Source organism: Silurus meridionalis, chromosome 3, assembly GCF_014805685.1.
Source record: "Silurus meridionalis isolate SWU-2019-XX chromosome 3, ASM1480568v1, whole genome shotgun sequence".
NCBI classification, from domain to species: Eukaryota; Metazoa; Chordata; class Actinopteri; order Siluriformes; family Siluridae; genus Silurus; species Silurus meridionalis.
In genome coordinates this window covers 9,458,952-9,485,314 of record NC_060886.1, presented here as the reverse complement: position 1 = coordinate 9,485,314, position 26,363 = coordinate 9,458,952, and the positions used below count along the sequence as shown (strand labels likewise).

General features: G+C 37.3%; 1 protein-coding gene across 2 annotated transcripts in view; it reads right to left on the bottom strand.

Annotated features, from left to right (window-relative positions):
* il1rapl1a (interleukin 1 receptor accessory protein-like 1a) overlaps window positions 1-26,363 on the bottom strand; it is a 125,103-nt gene that overhangs the window by 85,595 nt on the left and 13,145 nt on the right. For both annotated transcript variants that reach the window (XM_046842462.1, XM_046842470.1), the window contains exon 2: window positions 9,251-9,354. In XM_046842462.1, coding sequence (XP_046698418.1) covers window positions 9,251-9,338 — 88 coding nt within the window. In that variant the 5' untranslated portion in view covers window positions 9,339-9,354. The remainder of the gene's footprint in view (window positions 1-9,250; window positions 9,355-26,363) is intronic.

Sequence of the window (26,363 nt, the reverse complement as noted above, 5' to 3'; positions counted from 1 at the left end):
TCAGAACCCATGGAATACAACAAAAGTAAATGAGTTACATGAACAGGACTTTTAAATTTTAATGTGATCCAGGTGCACTATTCGTTTTCATTTGCTAAAAGACTCCACTGGCACTGTTACAGATTTAAACAGACAGACAGACAGACAGACAGACAGACAGACAGACAGACAGACAGACAGACAGACAGACAGATAGATAGATAGATAGATAGATAGATAGATAGATAGATAGATAGATAGATAGATAGATAGCACTGTGTACCTGAAGTAAATTAAAAGTAATTTAGTAAAACAAAAGTGAAACAAAAAAAGGCTATACCGATGGATGGATGGATGGATGGAATAAATGGATGGGATGGATGGGATGGATGGATCTTCAATGAACATGTCCAGTGACCTTTTTTTGTTGGGAAATTGCAACAAACAGCAGTTCCCTGATTGGAATTAATGTCATTGTTACACAGTCCTATTAGAAAGTTCCACAGTGCATATAGTAGTTGAAACCCACTCTGAACTCAAATGAAGAAGTTAAGATTGAAGGGCTGCTGAGGAGGTTCAGGACTGGAATAAAAATTGTTCTGCAACTTGCTAAATGTTGAAATATCTCTGCATATACAATGATTTATTTTACTATCAGCATTTTCACATACGTTTATAAATCATTTTTGTTTTTATTTAACCTACTTCAGGTTTAAATCTAAATGTAGATATAAACATTTGCAGCACTTAACAGATTTAGATCCATGTTCAGGTGCTCTTTTACGCCCCAAAGCAACACTTTACACCTTTAATGTCCCAGGTATATACTTGGATCGAATTCTGCTTCACTTTTAATAAATGCTTAAATGAATCAGTGTGAATGTACACTCATACCACTTTAGTCTGGTTAGTCAGAAAATTATAATAAGCAATGTGATAGGCGGAGTTTCCTACTTCTTTTTTAGAAATAGGCCTGCCAGGAGGCTAGATCAGTGCTGAACTGCTTGATCTTGAGCCAAGAAGTAAAACATTTGCTCCTTAATTTTGTAAAAAAAGCAGCAACTAGGCTATGGACCAATAACACAAATATTGTGCCACTCAGACAGTGCAGGCCTTTAGGGTCAGTACATGTATGAGTGCATTAGGAAAAAGGTGTTCACTCTGTGTAGATGTGCATATAGAGGAGAGAGATCAAAGAGCGGGGGAGCGTCTGTCTGGTTGTGTGTGTGTGTGTGTGTGTGTGTGTGTGTGTGTGTGTGTTGGCTAATATGAAATGTCAGGAAATACAGCCTGTTTTATTGATATGGAAAAGTCACTCACTCAGTCAGAACTGCACATAATTAAATGTCACAGCCTTCAAAAAATAAAGAAAGAGAAAAGGGGGGAGAGCTTTTTTTTATACGGAGACGGGACTCAGCTGTAGGCAAGAACAATGCATGATATCTTTATAAACTTTGCAAAGACGTTACATTTTGCTTCACTGTTCCTGACGTAGTCTTCTCAAGAGACACAGTGAATTATTTGGTCCTGCTCCACTTAATATAGTTATTAGAATAATTGTTTCCCTTAAACAGTGTTGTTTGAAGCTGCAGCCACATGGTTTTTTTTTTTATGTATCTGTTTTTGAGGGCAAGCTAGCAGGCAAAAAAAATCGAGAGAGGAAGAGATAAACAGCTAGAGAGAGGAAGAGAACAGGAGTGTGGCACTGCTGAAAACAGTTGTTCGGTTTAGACACTCAAAATGCACCCCCAATAAAACTGCCATGTTGATTTTGAGTTACTGATTCTCTTTCGTTTTGTGTATTGTGTGTGTGTGTGTGTGTGTGTGTGTGTGTGTGTGTGTATGTGTGTGTGTGTGCGCGCGCATGTGTGTGTTTTCAGACTGGCTCAGCGCCATGCAAATCCAATCACCCAGACCCATAAAGACTGCAGTACATTTTCATTTTTTACTGCTCTCCATAGAGGGGTGCAGAGAGAGAGAGAGAGAGAGAGAGAGAGAGAGAGAGAGAGAGAGAGGGTGGAGGATCACTACGACAGAGAACTCTTTTTTTTAGCCTGTATGCATTTCCTGAGTGCATGTGTTTATGCGAGTCCTGAATGTCTCTCAAATCTCAAAGCTCCCACCAGAACAGTACAGATGTTGAGTTTCAGACATTCAGTTTTCACTCTGTCTTTAACCAATTAAAAAAAAAAAAAAAACAAAGATCTGCATCTGAATCTGTTTTACTTACGTGCACTTTGTTTCACCATGAATATATGAGGGAGGCTGAGAACATCTCCATGGTTACCCTCACTGCGGCATTACCGGGCTCTCCTCCCTCTCCTGACCTTTTCGTAACCTTGCCTCCATGCCTCGGAGTCTCCGCTGACCTCAGAGAAACAGGTTGAGCTCGGACAATACCGCTGCTGTTTGTTCCAAACCTTTTCCCATACCTTTTAGGCACTCACCTCTGTCTCACTTCACCATGGCGACTGAATCGAGGAGGAACGCTAAGCAAGCAGGTGGCTAACATGACCGATGAGTAGTGAGAGTTCTTTTGATAAACACTTGTGAAGCGGAAAATGGTAAAAAGGGGGATTTGGTTTCTTGTGGGTTCTGTTTAGGATCTTTTAAATACTCTGAGGAAAGCAAGAGGGACTGAGGGCCAGAGGGATGGGAAAGCAAAAAAATAAATAAAACCTGTGAGTGAGTGTGGTAAGAAAGAAGAGAAAATCCCAAGGCCACAGCAGCAGCTAATCCATCATTAGCATTCGGGGAAAAAAACTGGGGACAGGGAGAAAGAGATTGAAAAATACAGACTGTAGTGAAGTTAATAACGTGGGATTGCCCCACTCTGTGTGTGTGTGTGTGTGTGTGTGTGTGTGTGTGTGTGTGTGTGTGAGAGAGAGAGAGAGAGAGAGAGAGAGAGAGAGAGAGCGACATAGTAGTGCCAGTGAGCATTTAATTGGAGTTACTGTCATTTCCTTCATGACACTCACATCCACTAGCACTTATTCACTATGCTAATATATGCTAGCACATCCATCTAAAACAGAACAGCTAGATGGCCATCAACCGTACATGAACATCTTGGCCTGTGTCTCTCTCTTAAGGCCAGAGTCTTTAGTTTGCTTCAAATATGTGTTATCTAAACTCATTGTTGTTTCCTGTTATTAAAAGTTTAAATAGCTAATTAGCTCGGTGTATTGAAAAGCCTGTAGCTCTGCTACTGATAATTAGCACTAATCTTGAGCCACTGAATTACCAAAAAAAGCAACTTATAATGTAAGTTGTAAGTGTTTTGCATTAAATATGGGTATTTTTATTTTTTTGTATGTATTTAATACAGTATTTTTAACCTGGCAGGCAGGTAAATATCACAACTATAACAAAGGCTAGATTAATTATTATAGCATGGCCTATACCATGCTGTTTTAGAATTTAATATAACAATCAGTTACTAAATACTTGATATCAGTGCCTGTAATATGAACGTTAGTTCTACAACAAAACAACATACAATATATGGATTAAGGAATTAGGACACCTGTCTTTTTCAGCCCTATGTGGCTCTTCTCCAAACTGTTACCACAAATTTGGAGGCACAAAATTGTATTGTGTATTGTCTTTGGTTGCATTTAATTTAGAAGACCCAAACCTCTCATGTTCATGTTCACCACCATGACAATGTGCACATTTAATAAAGATATGCTTTACATGAGTTGAAGGTGGAAGATCTTGTTATAGAGCTCTAACCTCAACCCCACTGAATGACGAGATTAATTGGAACCCCCAAACCTTCTTACCCTACATCAGTACATGATATTACTTACAATGTTGTGGCTAAAAGAATCTCAAAAAGCACACTCCAAAATTTAGTGAAACATCTTCACAGAAGACAGGAGATTATTATGAGAGGTTCTAAAAGCACATGACTCTTATGACCTGGTGTGCACAAACCTTTGTCAATATGGTGTTTGATTAGGATTTAATTTTAGTTTTAATGATTGATGTATTGGCCAATCTGCCACTCCTGGGCCCCTGGGCAAGAACCCAAGCTCATTTGTATAAATAAGTTCAATGTAAGTCGCTCTGGATAAGACCATCTGATAACTGCTCTAAATTTATATTCATTTTTAGCAATCATTGAATCATTTTTCAATACAGTATATGAAAGAAGAAGAAGAAGAATAGAGTAAAATCAAGAGCAAAGTTATCATCTCATGACCTAAACCTTTGCCTGTAAATGTTTTTGCTATTTGTACATGCTTTACCTCTTCCACATTCTCATCCTGTTGAGGAGAAAAGAGACTAGACTCAAGACAGTATGTATAATACACTACATATTGTGTCTGGGTAATTGCATTCTTGTTTGTACAAAAAGGTGTGCCTTGACATCTTGGAAAAGAAGATAATATATTTCACGTATATGTTACAGCTCGGTGAAATTTAATTTACTTTGCATATCCCAGCATGGTAGGATGTTGGGGACAGAGCACAGGGTCAGCCTTTGTACAGCACCCCTGGAGCACCATGGGTTAAGGGAATTGGTCAAGAACGGTAGCTTAGCAGTGCAGAGTCTTGAACTCCCAACTTTCTGATTAGTAATTCAGAGTCCACCACTACTGAGTAATAAGTTATTCACTTAATGCTACGTTTCACTATTCTCACAGTTTCTTTGACAGAGATACTTGGCCTACAGTTTTAGTCAGCATGTACCAAAGTGAGAATTGTGGACACAGAGTAATTCATTATTTATAAATTGCAGAAATTTCATAATCTCTTGTATTTTAGGGCAGGATAGTTAAACTGTTTGTTTTGCCTGGCCCCGATGCTTTGGGATGATGGATAGCAATCAATGTCCTGATTGTATAGGACCGGAGCATCTCAGACAAGCACTAACAGAGCTTTGCACCAACTGCAGCCTGAAACTAATAGCCAAGTGTGAAGCTTGTAGGCTATGTCAATAGTGCTGACAATTTATTATCCTTCCATTGAGTGTGTGTGGTCACAGCAGGGAGTGAAGTGAACAGCAGACATGGCTGCAAAGGATGGCCCACTAGGAAACAAAAACACAAAGCTTTCCTTTGCTGCATTGTCACAGCGGGAACAGAAGCGGGCAGAATGGATGGGATGCTCTTGTTTGCAACTGTAGGAAGCTGGGACTGCTCAGCGCCTGCCAGCCCTGTCTCAAAGGCATGTGTTGGCAGCAGTGTGTGCGCACCTTAAGGCATTGGTCCAGCTTCTCTCAGGGCCATAGAATGTCTCTGATCTCCTTGCTAAACAATGGCCAAGCAGTCAGATCTGGACTTGATGCTAAGCAGTTGCCAACTGAATCCACAGAAGATGCAGATATAAAGTGGATTCACTATAGACAGTATTGTTTTTGTTGGCCATTATTACAACCAGATGAATCTGTAAAAAATGCATGTATCAGTCAATAAAGCATCTGATATGGGGACCATAGTCTAATTTTATCATGTCTTGCATTCCTGGCAAGAATATCATGACATATTAATAAGTTTCTTTTATTTATGTCTGCTTTTGCAAATGTCTGGGTCAACCCAGTTTCCAGTGAGCCCTTTCACTTTCTAGGTGGATGTGATGATCAGCTGACAACTCACTGACCCACTGTTTGTGTGCTTCAGGGAGGATAAAGTAATTTCTGTTTATTTTTTAATGGACATTGTTGCATAAGCAGGTCAAAGATACTCTCTTCCATTAAATGCAGTTCAGTGAACACTCTACTTCCTGGGTGGCACTAAAAGGAATATCACTTGCATTTGTAAAGCAGAAACAGAGAGTTCACCAGATATTCCACATTAAATATTACTTTTTATTGCAACCCATGTAATCTGAATAATACTCATCCTCAATAAAGAGCGGAGTCAGAATGTTGAGTAATTCTCATCCTCCAGAGAAAGCCAGGTTAGCATTTTGAGATATTCCATTCCCAGTCTGCTACTGTCAGGGTTATAAACCCTTTTGACAACTTTTAAATTTGGCTCTGGTGGTTTAAATAAAATGAAGTAGAAGAGAAAGTTATGTAAGTAACAGAAAGTTCTGTAAGTAACCATGAGTAATGGAAAACTGCAGGACCACCTGGGTCCTTCTGGTTGACAAGAATGGCCAGAGGATAAGTGTGACATGAGGCCAGGGGCCTTTTATAGGTTCCCACATGGGGTTGCAGTCATTAATTGACAGCTTTTCTGCTGGTATTCAGCAAGTAGGAAAAAACACAGGACAGTCCACTCGTTCTGAATTAAACGTCCCTGGTGGTCCTCCATTCAGATGTAGAACCAAGGTTACATAAGTAACTTAAATTTCACAGAAGAACTCTATATCCATCCTAACTAAACTTTGAACACACACTAGCATCTCTAAAAGGAAAAGGTTCTTAAACAAAAGACCATGACTCCCCATGTGGGCGTAAGAATATTATCATAGGAGAAACATTTTATTACAACAATGCAAAAATCTGAGATCAATTTCTGCTGCAATCTATTATACTTGCCTTGATGATTAATTTTTTTAGAGCTACACATTTTATAAGGCAATTTGGACAACAAGAAGCATACCAAAATGTGCTAATGTTGAAACATGTCTGCAGCATCCCCTAGGTTAAGTGACACCTAAGCTCTAAATAAAGGTGTCCGTTCAGTACAAGCCCACATTCTCGCAACCTTCCATAAAAGAGCCAATCAGAGCGTGACTTTCCATCCCCTTGTCACAAAGAGAACCAATCAGAGCATGACCCTGTCCAATCGGTGCAACAAAGCCTTTGAAGACCTGACAGAGTAGACTGTGATGGTCTAAGTGTGTGTGAGGGAGTGTGTCATTTCGCAACAACAAAAAGTGCACACACACACACACACACACACACACACACACACACAAACATGCAAACACAAACACTCCCATATACACACACGGACAAAGACAGTCACAGAAGTTTGCAGCAGAGCAGAGGTCTGGAAGAGAGCAGAGCCAGCCATCTGTTAGAGGTGTTACTCCACTGTGTGTGTGTGTGTGTGTGTGTGTGTGTGTGTGTGTGTGTGTGTGTGAGAGAGAGAGAGAGAGAGAGAGAGAGAGTGAGAGAGAGAGAGAGAGAGAGAGAGAGAGAGAGAGAAAAGGAGCATGAAATGAGTGCCAAGGCCACCACATACTCTAGATAATGAGGTGCAGGAAGATACTGAGAGATGTGACACACAGTTTGCTCGTTCACGTGACTGAAATGCATTTTACATCAAAAGCTAATGCTCCATCTGTGAGTGTCCTCCACACACAGAGGACACTTTGTTGAGATGTGTAGGCAAACGGCACAAAGGATTCTCTTTATATGCATAACTAAATCCGAATCGCAGATGCTTAATCACAATCACAGATGCTACAGAGGACAGAAATTGTTACCTTTCGAGGCCTTTATAAATATGCAGCATTACGAGAATGCATCAAATATGCTAATTAGCATACCTGTCTTTGTTGTTTGCTAAGTCTTTTGCTGTCTAACTGAGTTTCTTAAATCTTATTTATTATTTTCTACTTTGTAGTCTGAAATGTTTAGCTGTGTATCGACCTTTCTTGTTTTGACTCCTTGTCTGGGTTTTAGCTTCTCCTCAAGTGGCCTGTTAGCTTGTTTGTCCACCATCGTTTGTTCATATTGTTTCCTGAGCTCAGCCAGGTATAAAATTTTGTTCTTGTGTGATTGGAACTTTGGACTGTATCCTTTGGGAAATGCTTTTCTGAACAGGGATTTCTGCTCAAATGTTTAGTCTGTTACTCAAGTGACATATATATTAGTGATATACATACTTCTTTTATGTTTTTGCCTTTTACCTAGTTTGTTCTCAAAAACGATAAAAATTTTTTAAAGGTGCTGTATAGGGAAAGTGGATAAGAACCACTAGCTACAGTAGTTAGAAAGTGAGGCAGCCTAGTAATGTACTGTAATAGTAGATTTACAACAGGACAACAGTCCACTTTGCCTTTGATTAAGGCCAGAGGAATAAAAGATTTACAGGCTGCATATAACAAATGAAACGTTATGAAAAGTGTCTCAAAAGACATGAAATGTTTTGAAAAGTTGAACTCCTCATAAGTTCTTAGTCCCTGATTTATTAAAAGTTTTTTTATGCCAACTTATTCAAACTCATTTAAAAGTTCAGGTTTTTAATCCCTTACATAAGTAAAAAAAATTCAGAATGATGCACATTCAAACTGATTCATTTTGCACCAAAGTATAATTTCCTGCAGCCTAAATTTGTCACTCTCTGAATGGAAACTGTGCCCACAAATTAGTATGTCGGAATGGCATGGAGTAAATTTGCTGATGCCTGTTACTGTCATTTAAAGTGTCTGAAAGATAAGCTGAAGTATCTCAAACTATCAGAAGGTTTTACAAAATAATGACATGCTGATGGTAAAATCAGGTACGTAATAAATACAGTATTTGTTGCATGTTTACACTTCCTACCGTACGTCACATTGTTTAGAGCTAGCATTTTTAATTGCCTAATTACTTTAGCTGCCAAACCATATCCCTACATACATACAATCAAGTTATGTAAAATTAAATAAATACTTACATTAACTAATTTTGCTGAAGTGAAATAAGTTATATTTTAAACAGTAACCATATAAAACTTAAACATTTTTTTTTTGATCAGTATTTTTAGTTGAGGGAAAAAATGTAGATTATAAAAAATGTTTTTAGTGTACTTTGCAAATGACATGATTAGGACAATTTAATCACTAACTCAGTGTAATTTATGTAATTGCATGTACTTTAAAAATTAGTACTCGTTATTTGGAAATTGATTGACAGTCTCTTAATAAACCAGACACTTACTGTCTAAATGGCATTAATAGAATGTATTATTGAGTAAAACATTTTCATTGATATTTTTAAAGATCAACACTGTGTGGCTTAAATCTTGCCTTATGTACAAATAAAAAAGGAATCAGTTAGAAAAAAGTGATATAAGCAGCTTTGCATATGCCAATCGTGCCCAAGCACTGAATATATCTAAACTTGAAAACTAAAAGGAGGTCACAAAATTTCCCACATGGCAAAACTTCGACATTATGGCATTAATATATGCATGTTTGCTCACGCTCTCGCTCATACGCATATCAGAACACCACTGAATTTACATTTAAAGCATTAATTATGGGCAGTAAGTCTGCTTTAATGCCAAAGCTTTGATCATGGTAAATGAAACGGTACTCTATTATTGTGGGAGCGCAGGACGTGATTAACGCTGGCATGGAGGAGGACTGAAGCAGGGCCTACCTGAGCCTCTCTTCGACACCACCTTCAGAGTCAACGTCATAGAAACGCTAGCGAGAAGAAGAAGCAGCGCTGGGATTAAAGCTGTCATCTTCCCCTCCTTAGGCCTACACACACACACACACACACACACACACACACACACACACACACAAGGAGAGAGAGAAAGAGAGAGAGAGAGAGAGAGAGAGAGAGAGAGAGAAAGATTGGGTTATATATCAATCAGATTGCACATTTCCACCACACAGCACTGCGCTCAAAGACAAATCGGCTTCCCTAAAGGATTTCGGCAGGAAGTGGAATTGAGCTCTCAGCTGCGGAATACACCAGGGCTCAATCAATGACACGTGAGGCCGAACATGTTTCATAAAGCTGTGTGTGAGGTTTGTGTCTGCTGGAAGACATCCCGATTGTTAGTATGCTTTATGAGTTGTTCAGATCCAAATGACACCAGGACCAAATGACAGCAGAACCAATTGACAAAGACACAAATTCCATATTACATATAAACCAAATGACACCAGGTTTAATTGACACAAGGACCAAATGACACCAGGTCCAAATGACATCTGGATTAAATCAAACCAGGACCAAAGGACAGCAAGATCAAAGGACACCTGATCCAAATGGTTGGAGTTGTCTTGCTCACACATGTACAGCCTTGAGATATGTAAGATTAATGTATGTAGCACCACTTAGAAACCATGAAGCTGTCTTTGGACTGCAGTCAATACTTGTTGTTGTGTTGCTAAAATAGTTTAATTGCTATGCGTTTTTTAGGACTGCAATAGTACTAAATAACAAGACCAAAGCAGATGTTAAAACTATAATGAATTTCCCGGTTACTCAATGCCACTTTTTGACCATAGAGTACACAGTAAACAAAATGATTTATTTATTATCAAACGATTTGGTGTCACCCAAATTGTCCTCTTAATGCTGAAATCGTGGTATACGTTACCAATCAGCCGTTATCAAAGAGCACATCACATGACCTAGTTAGATATCACAGGCAGGTGGTAACTTAGTGGTTCAGGCATTAAACTTTGGATCCGAAGGTTGTGATTTCAAAACCCAGCCACACCAAGTTGCCAATCCTGGGCCCCTGAGTAAGGCCCTTAACCCCAAACTGCTTGGTTGTATGAATAAGATAAATGTAAGTCACATGTTTTCATTAGTTAGTTAGTTTGGTTGTTTTAGTTTGCACTTAATAAAATAGTCTGCACTTTACTTCACCAGTTACATTAAACAGATAAGAAATGTTTCTTCATCATACAATCTCAGGATTTTTTCTTTCCAAGCATTCACTCATTAGGTATAAACAAGCATATACAATGTATAGGCTGAATGTATATGTTTCTGTTAACCTGCTTTGGGACAATGTCACTTGCTCTATACAAATAAAACTACATTCAATTAAACTTTTTGAACTGAAAGCACATCATTAAAACATCCCAACATAAACTTTTATGCCCTGTGCTCAAGGTCTCCAATCATATTTATATTTCACAGCTTTTTTTTTACTGCAAGTAACAAGGTGAAATAAAAGTGTTGAGAAAATGGAACATGGGATTTTTTTGTGCATATGAAACAGAATGGTGATTTTTATTCGTGGTCACATTCCCTCCATCTGTACTGCCACCTGTGCTGTCATCGAGGAACATCTACAGCAAAGGACTCAGTGTGTCTATTTCCATAAATCTTATTCACGTCGCCATTAATTGAGACAAAGTTGAAGGCCTGCTGGTAATTTTCGAATCTACTTTACAACTGTATTATAAAGTCTAAAGAACATACAGGGTCAATGAGACAGAACATCACTAAATGGTGAACAAAAGCAGACCTTTTTCTTTACATACTGTACAAAAATCCCTTCAATTTGATCTTTACAAAAGATATAATACATATTTGCATACATATAATACGGTCATTGTAAATGGAAATGAAAAATAAATGTGTGCATCTATAATATAATACAATAGAATAGAATCTATAATTATAATACATATTATAATAATTTTATTAAAAGATTATATTATATTATATTAATATTATATTATAATTATATTACATTATTAAGTACAGCTTGAACTTTGGATTAAACCACTGAATTTGATAATTAAGACTTAAGTCCAGCTGTCACACTGAGCAAAAATGTGACAAAAAAATTATATTTAACAAAGTGCAAAAAAAAAATAATAAAAATCCCTTAATCCAATAAAATTAAACCTTCTAAAAATTCTAAAATCACCCTGAACTGCTCCGTATATGATCGTATGTTGTATTCCTCATGTATTCATGCTCCAGGCACATTTTAATCAATAGCAAAAGCAAATTATTCCGACATGGACACTAATTGGACGGGTGCAAAGGGTTAAATGGTACTAAAGTGGAAATGATTAAATATCCTTTTTTTAGACACTCCAGTTGACCTGTGTTGTTACTATGTGAGCGCTGATCACTCTTGTGTCCTCACTCAATCCTGACACCTTAACAAACTCCAGACAAGCATATCATGCTATAGACAAGGATCCTGTCATAGCGAATAAGTGCTTTACTGAATCTGGAAGAAGATTCGTGTGCAGAGTGCATATTAACTAATACAGCTGAGGATTGTATGTGTGTAAGTGTCTGTAGAATTGTTTTAAGTAAAAAAAAAAAAAAAAAGAAGAAGAAATTGAAACAGATATAGAGGAAAGCATGCAAAACTCCCCACGGCCAGTATCACAAGCTCAAACGAGGAAACCTCAGAGCTGATAGGAGACGACATTACTGCAAAACAGTGTTGTGTAAAAGAGCACATTTTTCTTCCTCATGATTTCTGCCTTGGTAAATTTAAAGCTGATTATATTACTGAGCTATAGAAGTATAAGTACATTTTTTTTTTACAACGTTTTCTCATCTCCATACTGAAAGCGTGACCAGATGTGCATGAATTTGAGGCCAATATGCTCCTTAATTACCAAAGAAATAAATTGCAAGATCTTTTACCATATGTGTATGTTTTAAAGAGAACCAAAGCGCAGACTCTATAGCAAGCCTTTAATGAGCAATGCTTTGAGGAATTTAATGGATTTACACACTTATAATCTCTGTCTCTCTCTCTCTCTCTCTCTCTCTCTCTCTCTCTCTCTCTCTATCCTCCTTCTTTCACTCTCCTCTTTTATCTATCTATCTATCTATCTATCTATCTATCTATCTATCTATCTATCTATCTATCTATCTATCTATGCTTCAGGGACCATATTGGTTATATAACCAATAATCAACAGACCTAACTTCAGACTTCAGCTCTCTCTCTCTCTCTCTCTCTCTCTCTCTCTCTCTCTCTGTGCAACAGCATGTGAAAATGTATAAATCTTTTATACTTATGTTTGCTAATTCACATTAACAGTGCATAAGTCTTTACACCCATTGCATATTTTATGTCTGAAATGCAATACAATAGAATCTAATATAATATGTATTAATTCACTAATTGGATGGGTGCAAAGGGTTAAATGGTATTAAAGCGGAAATCATGATTAAATTAGTTTTAGCCACTCCAGTTAAACTGTGCTGTTACTTTGTTTCTTATCCCTCTATCTCTTTATCGAGACTTCAGCAAAAGAAGGCCATAATCACATCAGTATTATATCATTAATAATCAACAGAATTCAGTTTTCAAATGCAAGCTACTGTCTTTCTATTGGTTTGTTTGATAATTATACACACACACACACACACACACTTTGGGACACCTGACCATGATATTTGCATGTGCTTTTTTTGCATTTCCCTATTGCTGTTATAATAACCTCCACTCTTCTAAGAAGATGCTTAAATAGATTTTGAAGTGTGCTTGTGGAGCTTTATGCTCATCCAGCTACAAGAGCATTAGTAGCTAAAGGCAGGTACTGGTGATGTAGGTGAGGTGTGGAGGCCTGGGGTGCACTCAGAATTCCAATTCATCCCAAAGATTTTCAGTAGGTTTGAGGTCAGAGCTCTAAAGCAGGCAACTCAAGATTTTCCAATCAAGCAATAAAGGCCTATCCTTATTACTAATTTAATAAACAAGCATAAAACTGAAGCACATTTGAATCACCGCTTCAATTAATTGGTTGCGAAAGGAAATATATTAGCCTGTAATATATATATATATATATATATATATATATATATATATATATATATATATATATATATATATATATATATAATGTGTGTGTGTGTGTATACATTTTATAGCTAGTTTAGAAAAGAAGAAAAAAAGGCCTAATCTGGTGCAGCTTAATCAGAGCAAAGCAAACACACATCTGCCAAAATCCTTAGCAAGGGACATTATGTATATGCCCACACTCTCTCTCTCTCTCTCTCTTTCATACACACACACACACACACACACACTCATGCATTGGCAAGCACAGCTGTGGCTGATTGATGTTGTGATGTTATGATTTGATCCAGTTTAAAGTCTCCACAGCCTTGAGCCTGACAGGGAGCACAACTAGCATGCCGTAGATAGAACAGTTTTCTGAAAAGGAAATGCTGCATAATGAACTCTCTATTTCACATACACACACACACACACACACACACACACACACACACACACACACACACACACACACACACACGCATGCACACAGACGCACACACACATGCATGCACACACACACACACATGCACACACACATACCAACTGTACAAAATAACAGATTGAAATCTTAAGGTAGAGACCATGGACCAGCAGACATCATGGGGGACGAGGGATCAGAGATGGAGAGAGAGAGAGAGAGAGAGAGAGAGAGAGAGAGAGAGAGAGAGAGAGAGAAAGATAGAAGCAAATAGTACAGAGTATAGAGAGAAATGGGGGACAGGAGGGAGGGTATAAGAGACAGATATAACCCTATATAGAACATACAGGCTGTATATAGTGTTTTTATACAGGCTACAAATAAACAACAGAATCTAGAAAATGTCATCTCACATCATGATGCACTTTTTGGAGCGTATCATTAGCTGCTCCACTGTTTGCTTATTGTAACCTGCAGCTAACTGGATGAAAAACATCTACTTTTCTACTATCTTATTCGTTCATCTTTTGGAAACGCTTTATCCTGGTCAAGATGTTGTGATAGATCCGGAGACTATTCCAGGAGAAACATAAAGTCCACAGGTCAGTAATAGACCCTGAATGGAATGGCATAGCATGGCCGAACATCTTTCTATCTCTTTCTCACACACAGAAAGAGAGAGAGTGAGAGAGAGAGAGAGAGAGAGAGAGAGAGAGAGAGAGAGGCTGCATGAAACTGTACAGCAACATGAACCAGTAACGCTCAGTTCCACTGCACTATTGTGCCATCTTGGGTTAACTAAATATTATAATTCAGCTGGTGTTATATGGTATTGTTAAGATATCTTTCAATACTGTTGTATTGTTATACCTCATCCATTTGCAGCAGAGGGAAAGGCAGCACCAGAATCTTTTGGTGGCGTGGGTTTTACTTATTCCTGCAAGTCCAGTGTGCTCTTGCCAAGCAAATCTTCAGTGTGTCAGCACTGCTAACAATATAACAATGTAACCTCTGTGTGTGTGTGTGTGTGTGTGTGTGTGTGTGTGTGTGTGTTTGAGAGAGAGGAAGAGATTTTATATACCAGTCCTGTACTCTACTGTTCAATGTTACTCCTTCTTCTAAAACACCTGGTTGAAGTCATTAGCTAATTAGCGAACTCATCATGAGCAAACACAACAGCACCCAGCTCAGGTGGACTGGGACTCAACCCCACCTTTCAAGATTTTTACCTAGCAGATGTTTTATCTGCCGGAGAGAGAAACGAACCGGCACGTTTTAACTCGTCTCATTAAAGTGTTTTTTTTTTTTTTTTTAAAGCTCTCACATTAATGCCAAAGACACGTGCAATATATCTGACATTATTTTAAACATGACCTTACATCTCTAGTGCAAAATTAGTTTTCTGACTCCCCACACCCCCCACCCCTCTCACAAATAACATCGGGTAAAGCACGAAAGGCTGATGATGCATAGCGTCACCGGCGCAATCAGTGAAGCTTTTAAAGAACAAGCCTGAGTTTTCACTCATTTGAGAGGCAAGCCATCTCATAATCAACCACGGAGCAAAACCATAACCACTGCGATGTGCTTCGTTTCACTGTTTTGTATTTCTGGCAATGAGAGCATATTTTAACATCTAATCTCCCACCGTCTATTAAGGTTGCAGAGACTAGTCAGGAAAAAAATAAGAAAGAAAGAAACAGCAGTGAGACTGACTTCATTAATCTCGAATGAATTCACCAGAAGCCATTTCTACAGTCAGCTGCATATTGTGTAAGACTATGTTAGAAGATGTATTTGCTAGAAAAAAATGTATTTTATTTTAATGAACACTTTGAAATTACTTTGATTTATTTCTAACCAGTCCTGGCCTGTTCCTGAATATTTACAGTATATTGCTATTGTTCACTCACAAACATTTCTGATAAAGCATAGTATTTTCCCAAGTCGTTCGGAATATTCTTCGATATTCAGTTTTACATTTACGGTATTTGGCAGACACCCTTACCAGAGTTACAGAGTACACTTACTGTTATCTCATTTTTACAACTGAGCATTTGAGGGTAGAGCAGTTAAAAGTGTCAGACAAATGTAACTCAGTGTATTGTTTTAAATGAATATATTAACAGGATGGTCTTGTAAGATCCTGTGTCGTAACAAAGACTCTGGTTTACATAATGCATGAGTCAAAGGTTTGTGAAAATATACTTAAATATGTGTTTAATGGACCTCAATGATTATCTAAAAAAATACAAACATGTACATACATGTTACTTACATATTACTGTAGCAGAACTTGTGTTGAATTGAGTGCAATGAGAGTTTTGCCATCAAGATGCAAAAGGTAACTGAAATAAGACTGATAAGGAGACGGATGACCTCAACCCGAAAGAAGAAGAGCAGCAGAAAGAAGAAGAAGAGGAAGAAGAAGAGAAATAATGTAACTGAATTAAGAACTATTTTCAAGGCATGTCAAAACTGCTCCAGGATCTAAAAAAAGGTATCAGACCTCTGTGAGTTAAGGGCAAAACAGTGGTAACTGGGTGGTGTTGGGATTTAAGCTCACAACCTTCCTGATCAATAGCTCAATGTCTTAACCACTGAACTACCACTTTTCAGAAGTGGTGAAAAGAAACCCACAACCAGAACTTTAATCGTATTAACGAGGGCCACCAGTAGCCATGGAAACACAACAAAAAAAAAGACAAATAGCCTGCTGAATAGTATTTATACAATTGATAGTTATGGGTGACAAGAAACGAGTGTGAGTGACCACTGATGTGTGACTCAGCCATGTGATGAAAGGTAATATGGTTCATGTTGATAATTCTTTACAGCAAGGAATTCAAACACTAAGAAAACGCATACAATATAACTAAAATGACGAAGAACAGGAAAGTAAAATAGAATATGAAAGCAGCTCGGTTCAATTCAAATTCAAGATAATTGACTGAAAGTAACATTCAAAGCAGCAAACTAACGTGAGGAAAAAAACAAACTATAACAAAAGCATGTGTAGAACCAGAAAGCAGATCACGTGACACGATGCAACACTTGGCTTGCCCGGAAGATTAATGCATGCTGTGAGGGTTAATTCATGACAGTGACCTTGACCAGAATAAAACCGTTACTAAAAAACCGTTACATTCAATTTCTTACACAAATATCTGGCTAGCTGGCCCAGAATAGCGTCAGCATTTTTCCGTCCTTTGATTGGTTGGTCAGAGGAAAACTGTTGGTCTGAGGAAAACACGTCTGTAGCGATCTGCACACATTAATGCATCAGAGTTAGACTTTTTTACACCTACGGAGGAAGAGAAATTTATTTAGTCTCGGACATACTTAAAAATACATTTTCCAGTAAAGCTAGACATCGTAAGGAGGTCGGCCAACCCCGAAGCTAGCTAGCTTGTCTCAGCCTGGGAAAGGGTTTGTTCACCACTTCCAGACCAGTGAATACGAGCGGTACCACTGGATTACAGCCTCTGTGGATGATTAAGTCGGGTCAGTCTCTGCTGAAGGCCCAGGTACCAAATGCACGGCCCGCCACTGCTGTACTCAAGTAGATTTTTGGTATCAGTACTTTACTTCACTTTTACATTTTGGACAACTTTTTACTTCAACTCATTCAATTTCTTACACAAATATCTGTACTTTCTACTTCTCTGATTTTCAAACCAGGCTCTTTACTTTAGTTTTAATCTATTTGGCGACATGATCTTTTTTTCCTCATTGTGTGCCGTTTTCAGCCCATCAATATATTTCTTGTCATTCGTGACTTTTTTAACCATCTATGTCCATGTATTCATGCTTATATTATGGATTGACTTGTTATTGTCCACAGTCTGTGTATATGTTAATGTCTATGCTCATGTTTACATTCACCTCCACCATGATGTACACATGTTCATGCTGATTTAATCGATTCAGTTGTTTTTGTCAACAGATCATGTCTATGTCCATGTCTCTGCTTATGCTCGTATCTACAGTATGTCCAAATTGGCATCCTAATGCTTAAGATGTTGGTTTTGTTTGTTATTGTCTACGTCCATATCCATGTCATTACACTTAAAGTTTTAGTTTTGATTGTTGTTATTGTCCACTGTCCAAGTTTATGTCTACACCCATATCCATGTGTTTTTTCTCAGGTTAGGGTTTGGTTGTTGGTATTGTCCACAGTCCATGACTATGTCCATACCTACATGCAGTTGTTTATACTGTCCACAGTCCATGTCCATGTCCTCGTCTATGCCCATGACAACATCTAGTTTCTGTTTTTTTTTCACAGTTCATTTCTGTTCATCGCCAACTTGTACACAAAAGCAATTTTATTAATGTTATTGAAATCCTTTTTTTAAATTAACAACTTGATTGCACAGTAACACAATGACCCGCACAACCAAACTCTGCCATTACTGGTTCCCCTGGACTTTTTGTGTTGGATTCACAGGAATGTTATGGTTCTTGAACATCCAGGTTTCGAGGTTGTTAAGCATGAAATAGTTCCAGACAACTCTGTCAGTGTAAAAGCCATCGCTATCAGATTCTCCCTAGGGGTTCTGCTTGCATGAGCAACATCGTAGAAAATCATCAAAGAGTTTAGCTTCATACAAAGAGCCACATTCAGAGATTAGGCACACATATGTATAGTGAGGCACTACCAACTAAATTGCACAGTGTATTGGTTAACAGTAAAATAGAAGAAATAAAAAAAAAACGTAATGCGGTATCTAATGCTGTGGGCAGGAATGAGAACGATAAAAGATTCTCCTTGTGTTGAAATTGATTTTCAATTTATATGCTGGCAAACATGATGAGTCAGTGGATGGCTCAGTAGTTAAAGGCTTTTGAGTTACACATCAGAAGGTAGTGTGTTCAAATCCCAGCACTGCCAACCTTTCTATTATATTTGCAACTGCTGGGCCGTTAAACAAAGCCCTCAACCGTCAACTGCTTAGTTGAATAAATAATAATAATAATTTTTAAAAAAACACGATAAGGGGATCTGCCATATGCTGTAACTGCCTCAAAAGGTTTCACATTGCACCCATTATTACTGGCTCAATCATTAACGATAAATTCGTAGACAAATGCATTAATTTTAAATCCAGAACCTACGTACTTCCGTAAAGCTACTTTATGACAAAATAAAGCAGTACAAATACTATTTAATAGAATTCTCTATAACCCAATTATCTGTTTGTTGAAAGAAATGCTATTCAACAAAAAAATCAGTGGCAAAATCTGAGATGTCAACTGCATCGACTTGATTTTAATAGTCTGAATGAACCACCAAGAAAATCTAATTAAGTGTCTGCTTTAAATGTATTATTGTGGCATATTATAACATACATTTTTTTAAATAATTTTGCTGACTGGAGCACATTTAATAGATGTGAAAGCCATGAGGCCTAAGCATACGTGTTCAGCATTCATATGTGTGCCTATTTGACACTGTTTACATGTCACTGATCTGGGAACCCTGGGTTTGTCCCTTGATGTCCTGCTGTATTGATGCTGGGTTTTTGTTGTGCATGTCCCTATTTATTGAGCCCCCCACTTATTCACTTCCATAAATAAACATAAGTTGCCAAAAAAAAGAGAATACAACAAAAAAGACGCATGGCAGAGATAAAAGAAAATTAAATAAAGTGAGAAAAAAAAAGCGAAAGGACTTTTTTCCTCAGGCGTTCTTCAAAAATGTTGGCTTTTTTAGCTGCCTTTGCTTGAGTTCGATCCGTGATTCGAGTGTCCGGAGTTACACTAACCATTTCTCTGCCATAGCCGCAAGTAAAGGCAGAATTCCCAAGCCTTGTTCCTTTCTAATGAGTCTAATGTGCAGGGTGCTGTTGTCCTGTTCAAGACAGAGTCCGATCGATCTGGATTTGCGCATGTCTCTGTACTTTGTCGACATCTCCGGATTGAACTCACACACCGGGGCTCGATTTGTAACACACTCATAACGTCCGGGTAACACTCAATCATCCTCACACACAGACTATCAGATACTCCTTCTGTTCACATCATAAATAAACACCTGCAGTGAGCAGGAATCCTGTAACTGTAGTGGCTTTCTTTTTTTTTCTATAATAGAACAGGCCAAGTGAAATATGTGTGATAGAGGGTGAATGAGGTCTTATCTACAAAGAGCAGATACAAAATAAATGGGGAAATCAGGTGCAACCAGGTTCAAAGAACAGAAAGAGAATGCACGAGGCACTGACACAGAATATTATAGGCTAGGCTAACAAAAGGTTCTGGTGCTCGAGGCATACTTCAAACGGAAAAGTTTTTAAGCTGCTATGCAAAAAAAGATGTACTTTTTGCACACTGTAGTGTTTGAAAGCTTCCAAAAAAGTTTTTAAACACCACTTGTTCTGAAGCATCCTTGTAATTGGTCCAAAGTACATTTGGATGCTTGCATCACTACATGGGATATCAGTTTGTTTACATAGTCAGATATTATTGCATGTTCCATAGCCTAGTAAGTATTCATTTACCCCCACCAAACCACTGTAGAAGAACGAGCTACAGTTAAAATGGAATTTGAAATGCTTCCCACTTGATTTATACATTATGAATGGCAAAATTTTTTATTGTGACAAATAGTTCAATACAGTCACACAAGTATTCACCCCTTAGATCAATACCTGATAGAACCACCGCTGGCTGCAATTACAGATACAAGTCATTTGGGAAATTGCCGTTTTCTTCTTTGGCAGAATAGCACAAGCTTTATTTCATGACGAGCATTAGTGAGCAGCACTTTTCAAGCCTTGCCATAGATTCTCCAATGTACTGGTCTGGGCAAGTGGTTCTTACTTTAAACCCCTGCGTGTAGCTTTGGCAGTATGCTTACGGTCATTGGCTGTTGGAGGCAAACCTAAATCCTGGCCTCAAATCAGGATGCTGTTGCCTTCTATTTAACAGCATCCAATATGCCCTCCACACTGACCAGTTTCCCAGAACCCTACATAAGAGAAATGCATCCTCACTACATCCAAACAAGTCAAGTGGCTTTAATTGTTATTTCAACCATATACAGCTGGTACATGGTAAAACAAAAGAATGTTATTTCATAGAAGAGAAGAAAGATAAAAATTTCCTCAGAAACTAAACACAGTAAATAAACACCCAGTTTGGAGCAATACTAGGATTAGCATAATAGAGATGTGGTCTGACTAGCCAAAAAGGGGTGTGGCTCTGACCTGTATGCACCTGCGAAATTTGTATAAACAAAATCCACCTTTCTTTTTGCAAAGTCCAGCATCTATGGCAACAATAAAACAGCCGATAAGGTGCTGATACTACCACCACCATGCTTCACCTGAGTTTTTTCTTTTTTTTTATGAAGGATTTCATCTTGCCACTCTTCTATAAAGGCTAGTTTTTTAGAGTGTCGATACCTTTTGAGCTATTGTTGTCCTAAGAAACAGTTTCACAAGGTCTCTTGGGCACGTCTATGAAAATGCACTCTTAGCATACAGATGAACTCATTTCAACTAACATTGTGTCGGGTGTAATGGAATTAATTATCAGATCTCACAGCTATAGAGATGAATACTAACAATATCACAAATTCTACATCTTTATTTGCAAATATAATGCAAACTGTGTTCATTGGTTTCACCCACTTCAACACTATGGGCTATTTGGAGTAAATTCATGACTCCCAATCACATTCACACAATCACAAATCCATTTAAGTCCCTTCTTGTAACACTACAAATTGTAGAAAAGTTAAAGTTTCTGTGTGGTTTTAAATATGGCTTGATGTAACTGTGAAAATGTAACACTATACTGTTTAAGAGGGAAAAAAACGTGAATATGCCACCTACAGCACCATCTCTATTCTTTTTTATCTACCAACACTACAACCTTTCTGTCTCTTTTTCTCTCTTTCTGCAGCATTTGTGACACCAACACTGTTGTTTTTTTTTATTGTTCCATTTTGAATAGGTTTATATGTCTGTTTTAAAAAGCAGCCCAAAATGATTCCAATACTCAAAGTAGTCTGCTTTTAAAATCTAACACATTGCAAAATTTGTAATATCATCCAAGAACCATTCTGTGCTCACTGACAGCACAGACTGTTCTAGAAAGATGCACACCAGATTCTCATCTGGATAAATACATATGTGCCTGAGTATTTTTTCCTCCAGCATCATAAAGCTGAACTATCTCTAAAGTGTTTTACTAACTAGTATAATATTTTAAATATCAGAAGAAAAGTTAGTTAGAGACCCATATGTAGTTCTTCCTCACACTGTTGCCACACTGTTGTAAGCACACAATTATATAATTTCTTGACTGTAAAAATAGGATTTTCATTCACAGCAATTATAGAAGCCTAAGCTTATTCCACCATGACAGCACCCCTGTGTAGAATGCAAGGTCCATGAAGACATAGTTTACCAAGGTTGATGTAGAGAAACTCGAGTGTCCTGCACAGATCTTTGAACTCAACCCCAATGAACACCTTCGGGATGAAATGGAATGCGGACTTCACACCAGGCCTCCTAACTCAACATCAGCACCTGATGCACTCATGTTCTTGTGCTGTATTGTAGCACTGCAATCTAATTTAAAGACAAAAATGTTTTCATTCAGCTTGCTTTTTATATTGGAAATACAGTTATTTTTTCCAGTATAGACTCATCATAGGAGTAATACAGTAAAAAAGTAATCTGACAAATCAGTTTTTCATTCTGAACACAGGACCAGTCTCTAACAGCCAAAATCCTTCAACACTCTGCTTAACCACAGTCAAACTATTCAACAGACAATTAAATCTCTCCATGGTGACTGTGTCTGGACACACACACACACACACACACACACACACACACACACACACACACACACACACACACAAACACAAACACAGAAAACCTTTTAGGGACAGTTCAGAGGTTATTAATTATTAATAACCCAAACCGTAACCGCAGAAACCAAAAAGAAACCATTCGGCTCTTTAAGGTTTTTGTTATGTTTGTTTTAGAAACGAAAAATAAATATGAAAAAGGTTTTCCTCATGGGACCAGCTAAATGTCCCCATAAGGTCAAACTGTCAGATATTTCTATTCTTAAGGAGACAAGATATAAAACCTGTCCCTGAACAGACACATTCACACACTCTTATTTATTCATTTATTCTAGAGTACTATTCTCAAAATAATAATCCACTGAAAATTTGTTTTATGTCACTTAATACATATATTTTATGTCTTTAAATGTAAGACAAAGAATAACGTTACTGTATGGATGAGAAGTTGACTTTTGTTTTAATTGCTCCATTGATGTTCTTGTATGTAGCATAAAGTAGAACAAAAAAAGAGATATTCATTAATTTAGGATTTGTCAGTAAATTCGATGGAATGTCTGATCAATTTGCAGTTCTTTCTCTGACAAATAAATAACTGTTAATAAAGCTGTTGTTACTACATTTTTCATTCCATTGGATAATCCATAAATAATGAAGACCAGAAAAGCTCGCTCAGTGCAAAAAAAGGCTTTCATTTTGTTGTGCTCGAAAGTTCAAGTTTGGTGACCTATGACCTGCGAATTCATATCGCATGAAGACATAATGCCATGTATATGTCACAGTGTTTTCGCTTTCAAAAATATATATATTTTTATAGAGCACTGTATTAAAATAATTAAAAATGAAGATTTAAAATAGTGTATTTGGGGTGTTGCTGTGTCCACAAGCAGACTGTATATTATAGCACTGCCATATCTGGTTGTAACTCGTATTCACTGCAGGTATCCAAAGAAAATTTGCATGCTCTAATTCTAGTGTGACTGCAGTCTAACTAGTAATATTCTGCACTATAAATGAATCAATTAAAAAGTTAAAGACACACAATTATATCTGTCTGTCACAAAAAAGCAAGCATCACAATGTTTGCACTGGAAAAACCGATTGGAACGACAATCACCTTGATTTCTTTTCTTTCGTGAGTCTTTTCCATGACTACAAATCGCAAATACCACTGAGCTGTGTTTATAACGAATTTGTTTTAAACCATTCTTTGCCTGCTGAGCTACATGACTTTTTGATGCTGACAATTAAGCATCAGAAACATACGAGTAGACCAGCATGTGGGAATACATGCAATTAATGTACGTTTACTGCCAGTATTAATGCTGCATTAAGATTTTTTTTGGTGGCTCTAAACAATGATGGCCTAACATATTCATGGAATAATATAAAGACAAGCAGTCGTCAACTGATGCATGGCCTGGAAACAGAACCAAAATCCTGGATTCCGGATACAAAAAAAATCATGTCCAACACGAATAACTTTCATAAGACTATAAAGACTTTCACTGGAAAAAGCCACAGTGAACTGGCAGACCTAGGTAAGACTAACAGGCAATACCTATAATGGGCTCTCTCTCTCGCTCTCTCTCTCTCTCTCTCTCTCTCTCTCTCTCTCTCTCTCTCTCTATATATATATATATATATATATATATATATATATATATATATATATATATATATATATATATATATATATATATATATATATATATATATATATATATATATATATATATATATATATATATATATATTTTTTTTTATTGGTTAACCAGAAGACATGATACATAAATACACAAGCAGCACTAAACTCCTTTACAATATGTAGTGTAGCCTGCTTACATTATGTGCTTTAGATTGCAAAATCATAAACCTGCTCTTGCAAAATCCATTTGTATCATGTTATTATTTACAACACATGGAATTGGTGGGGTTTTATATGCTAGAGTTTCTCAAAAACTCATTACAGCATGATATGCACTATACACAACAAAATTATATCTTCCTGGAACATCTGTGTTATTTATTTCATGATAACCACTTTAGATTTCTTTTCTGCCTGACAAACCACAGTTCATTTCTTTTTTTGGATTACTATTATTATTTATTTACATTTTATTCATGTGTCAGTTTGGCTACTCGGATTCAATGTCACATAGAACTGAGAGAGAATCAAATTCAAGTGCTATAGGTTGAGGCTTAAACAGAGGCTTTCTGGCAGTCTTGTTATCTGACCTCACAACCTCTTAGTCAGTACTACAGAAGATACCATTGGGAATCTCAGTAACATCTGGCATGTTGGAAAACATTACTAACTATTGATCATGTTATAAACATTATGGATGTCTTATTGATTTACTTTATAGACCAGTTGAAAGTTTAACTCGGGGTCGTGCTTTGAAACAAATGTCACATTAATTTCAAGCAGAATGAGCATTAGAAATCATGTGGTGTGCTTTTTTTTCCTTTATAATTCTGTTCTCCTACACCAGTCATCTCTGACGCTTTTAAACAGCACCTGCAACTCCACCGTTGGCAGGTCGCACAGCTTCCTGTGCAAATTAGTTATTTTCAACTACCCAGAGTCACAGGCCTTGTGTGAAATAGCCTTGTGCATTCATTTCAATGTTCAAGGCCTTCCAGTGAACTGGCTTCAGATTGTTATACAATCTGGCAACCCATCAGGTAATTCTACATGTATATCTGATTTACATATGGACTACCAGACTACCAGACTACCAAATCTTTACCACAATTGTCAAAAAATCTGTCTAAAAGCTACTATTTATGCAGCAGTCCCTTTCCCATCTAAACTCTTAACTAATTTTGGGCTTTGGTGCATGACTACTGGTTTTGCATGTTTGTTTGCATGCATGTGCTTCTGCATCCAAAGTTCTTTGGCATTCTCTTTCCTCCCAGAAAAAAAAAATGATGAGCGTATTTAACAATACTTCAAGGTATGACTAAGTGTGAGTGTGTGTGATGCCCTGTCATAGTCTGATACCTAATTCAGGATGTACTCCTGCTGTGTTTTTTGAGATGTAGCACTGCATAATGAATCTGACCAATACTTCTGAGACGGTTACTGAAGTTATTAATTTATAACATCACTACAGAGTTCATATCTGGAGTGTGTTATTTGTAATGAATGGTACTCTATATATACTTTATATATACTTTATATTGGAACAGCAAGGCTAATTTTTCAAATTTTTGCGATATACTACATGCATTCAGGTTTGACATCAAAAGATGAATATAAGATGATAGACCATCATTTAAGCTTTCGTTTTCTAATATATATATATATATATATATATATATATATATATATATATATATATATATATATAATTTTGGACAACAAATCCACTGATATCAACAAATCTCCTTTTGTGGCACTTGTTATGGCTTGTACCACAGCAACGTTTAGTTGCTGTTTGTTTTGGGCACTTATCCTATCAGTTTTTCTTAAGAAGTCCTTTGTTGGGTTGGCAGTGTATTGTGGGTCATTGTCTTGCTGCATGATGAAGTTCCTCCTAATTAGTTTGGATGCATTTCTCTGTAAATTGGCAGACAGCAGGTTTCTGTAAATTCTGAATTCATTCTGCTTCTACCATCATGAGTTATATCATCAATAATTATTAGTGATCCTGTTCCAAAGGCAGCCATGTATGCCCAATTTATGACACTACCTCCATAGTGCTTGACAGATGAGCTTGTATGCTTTGGA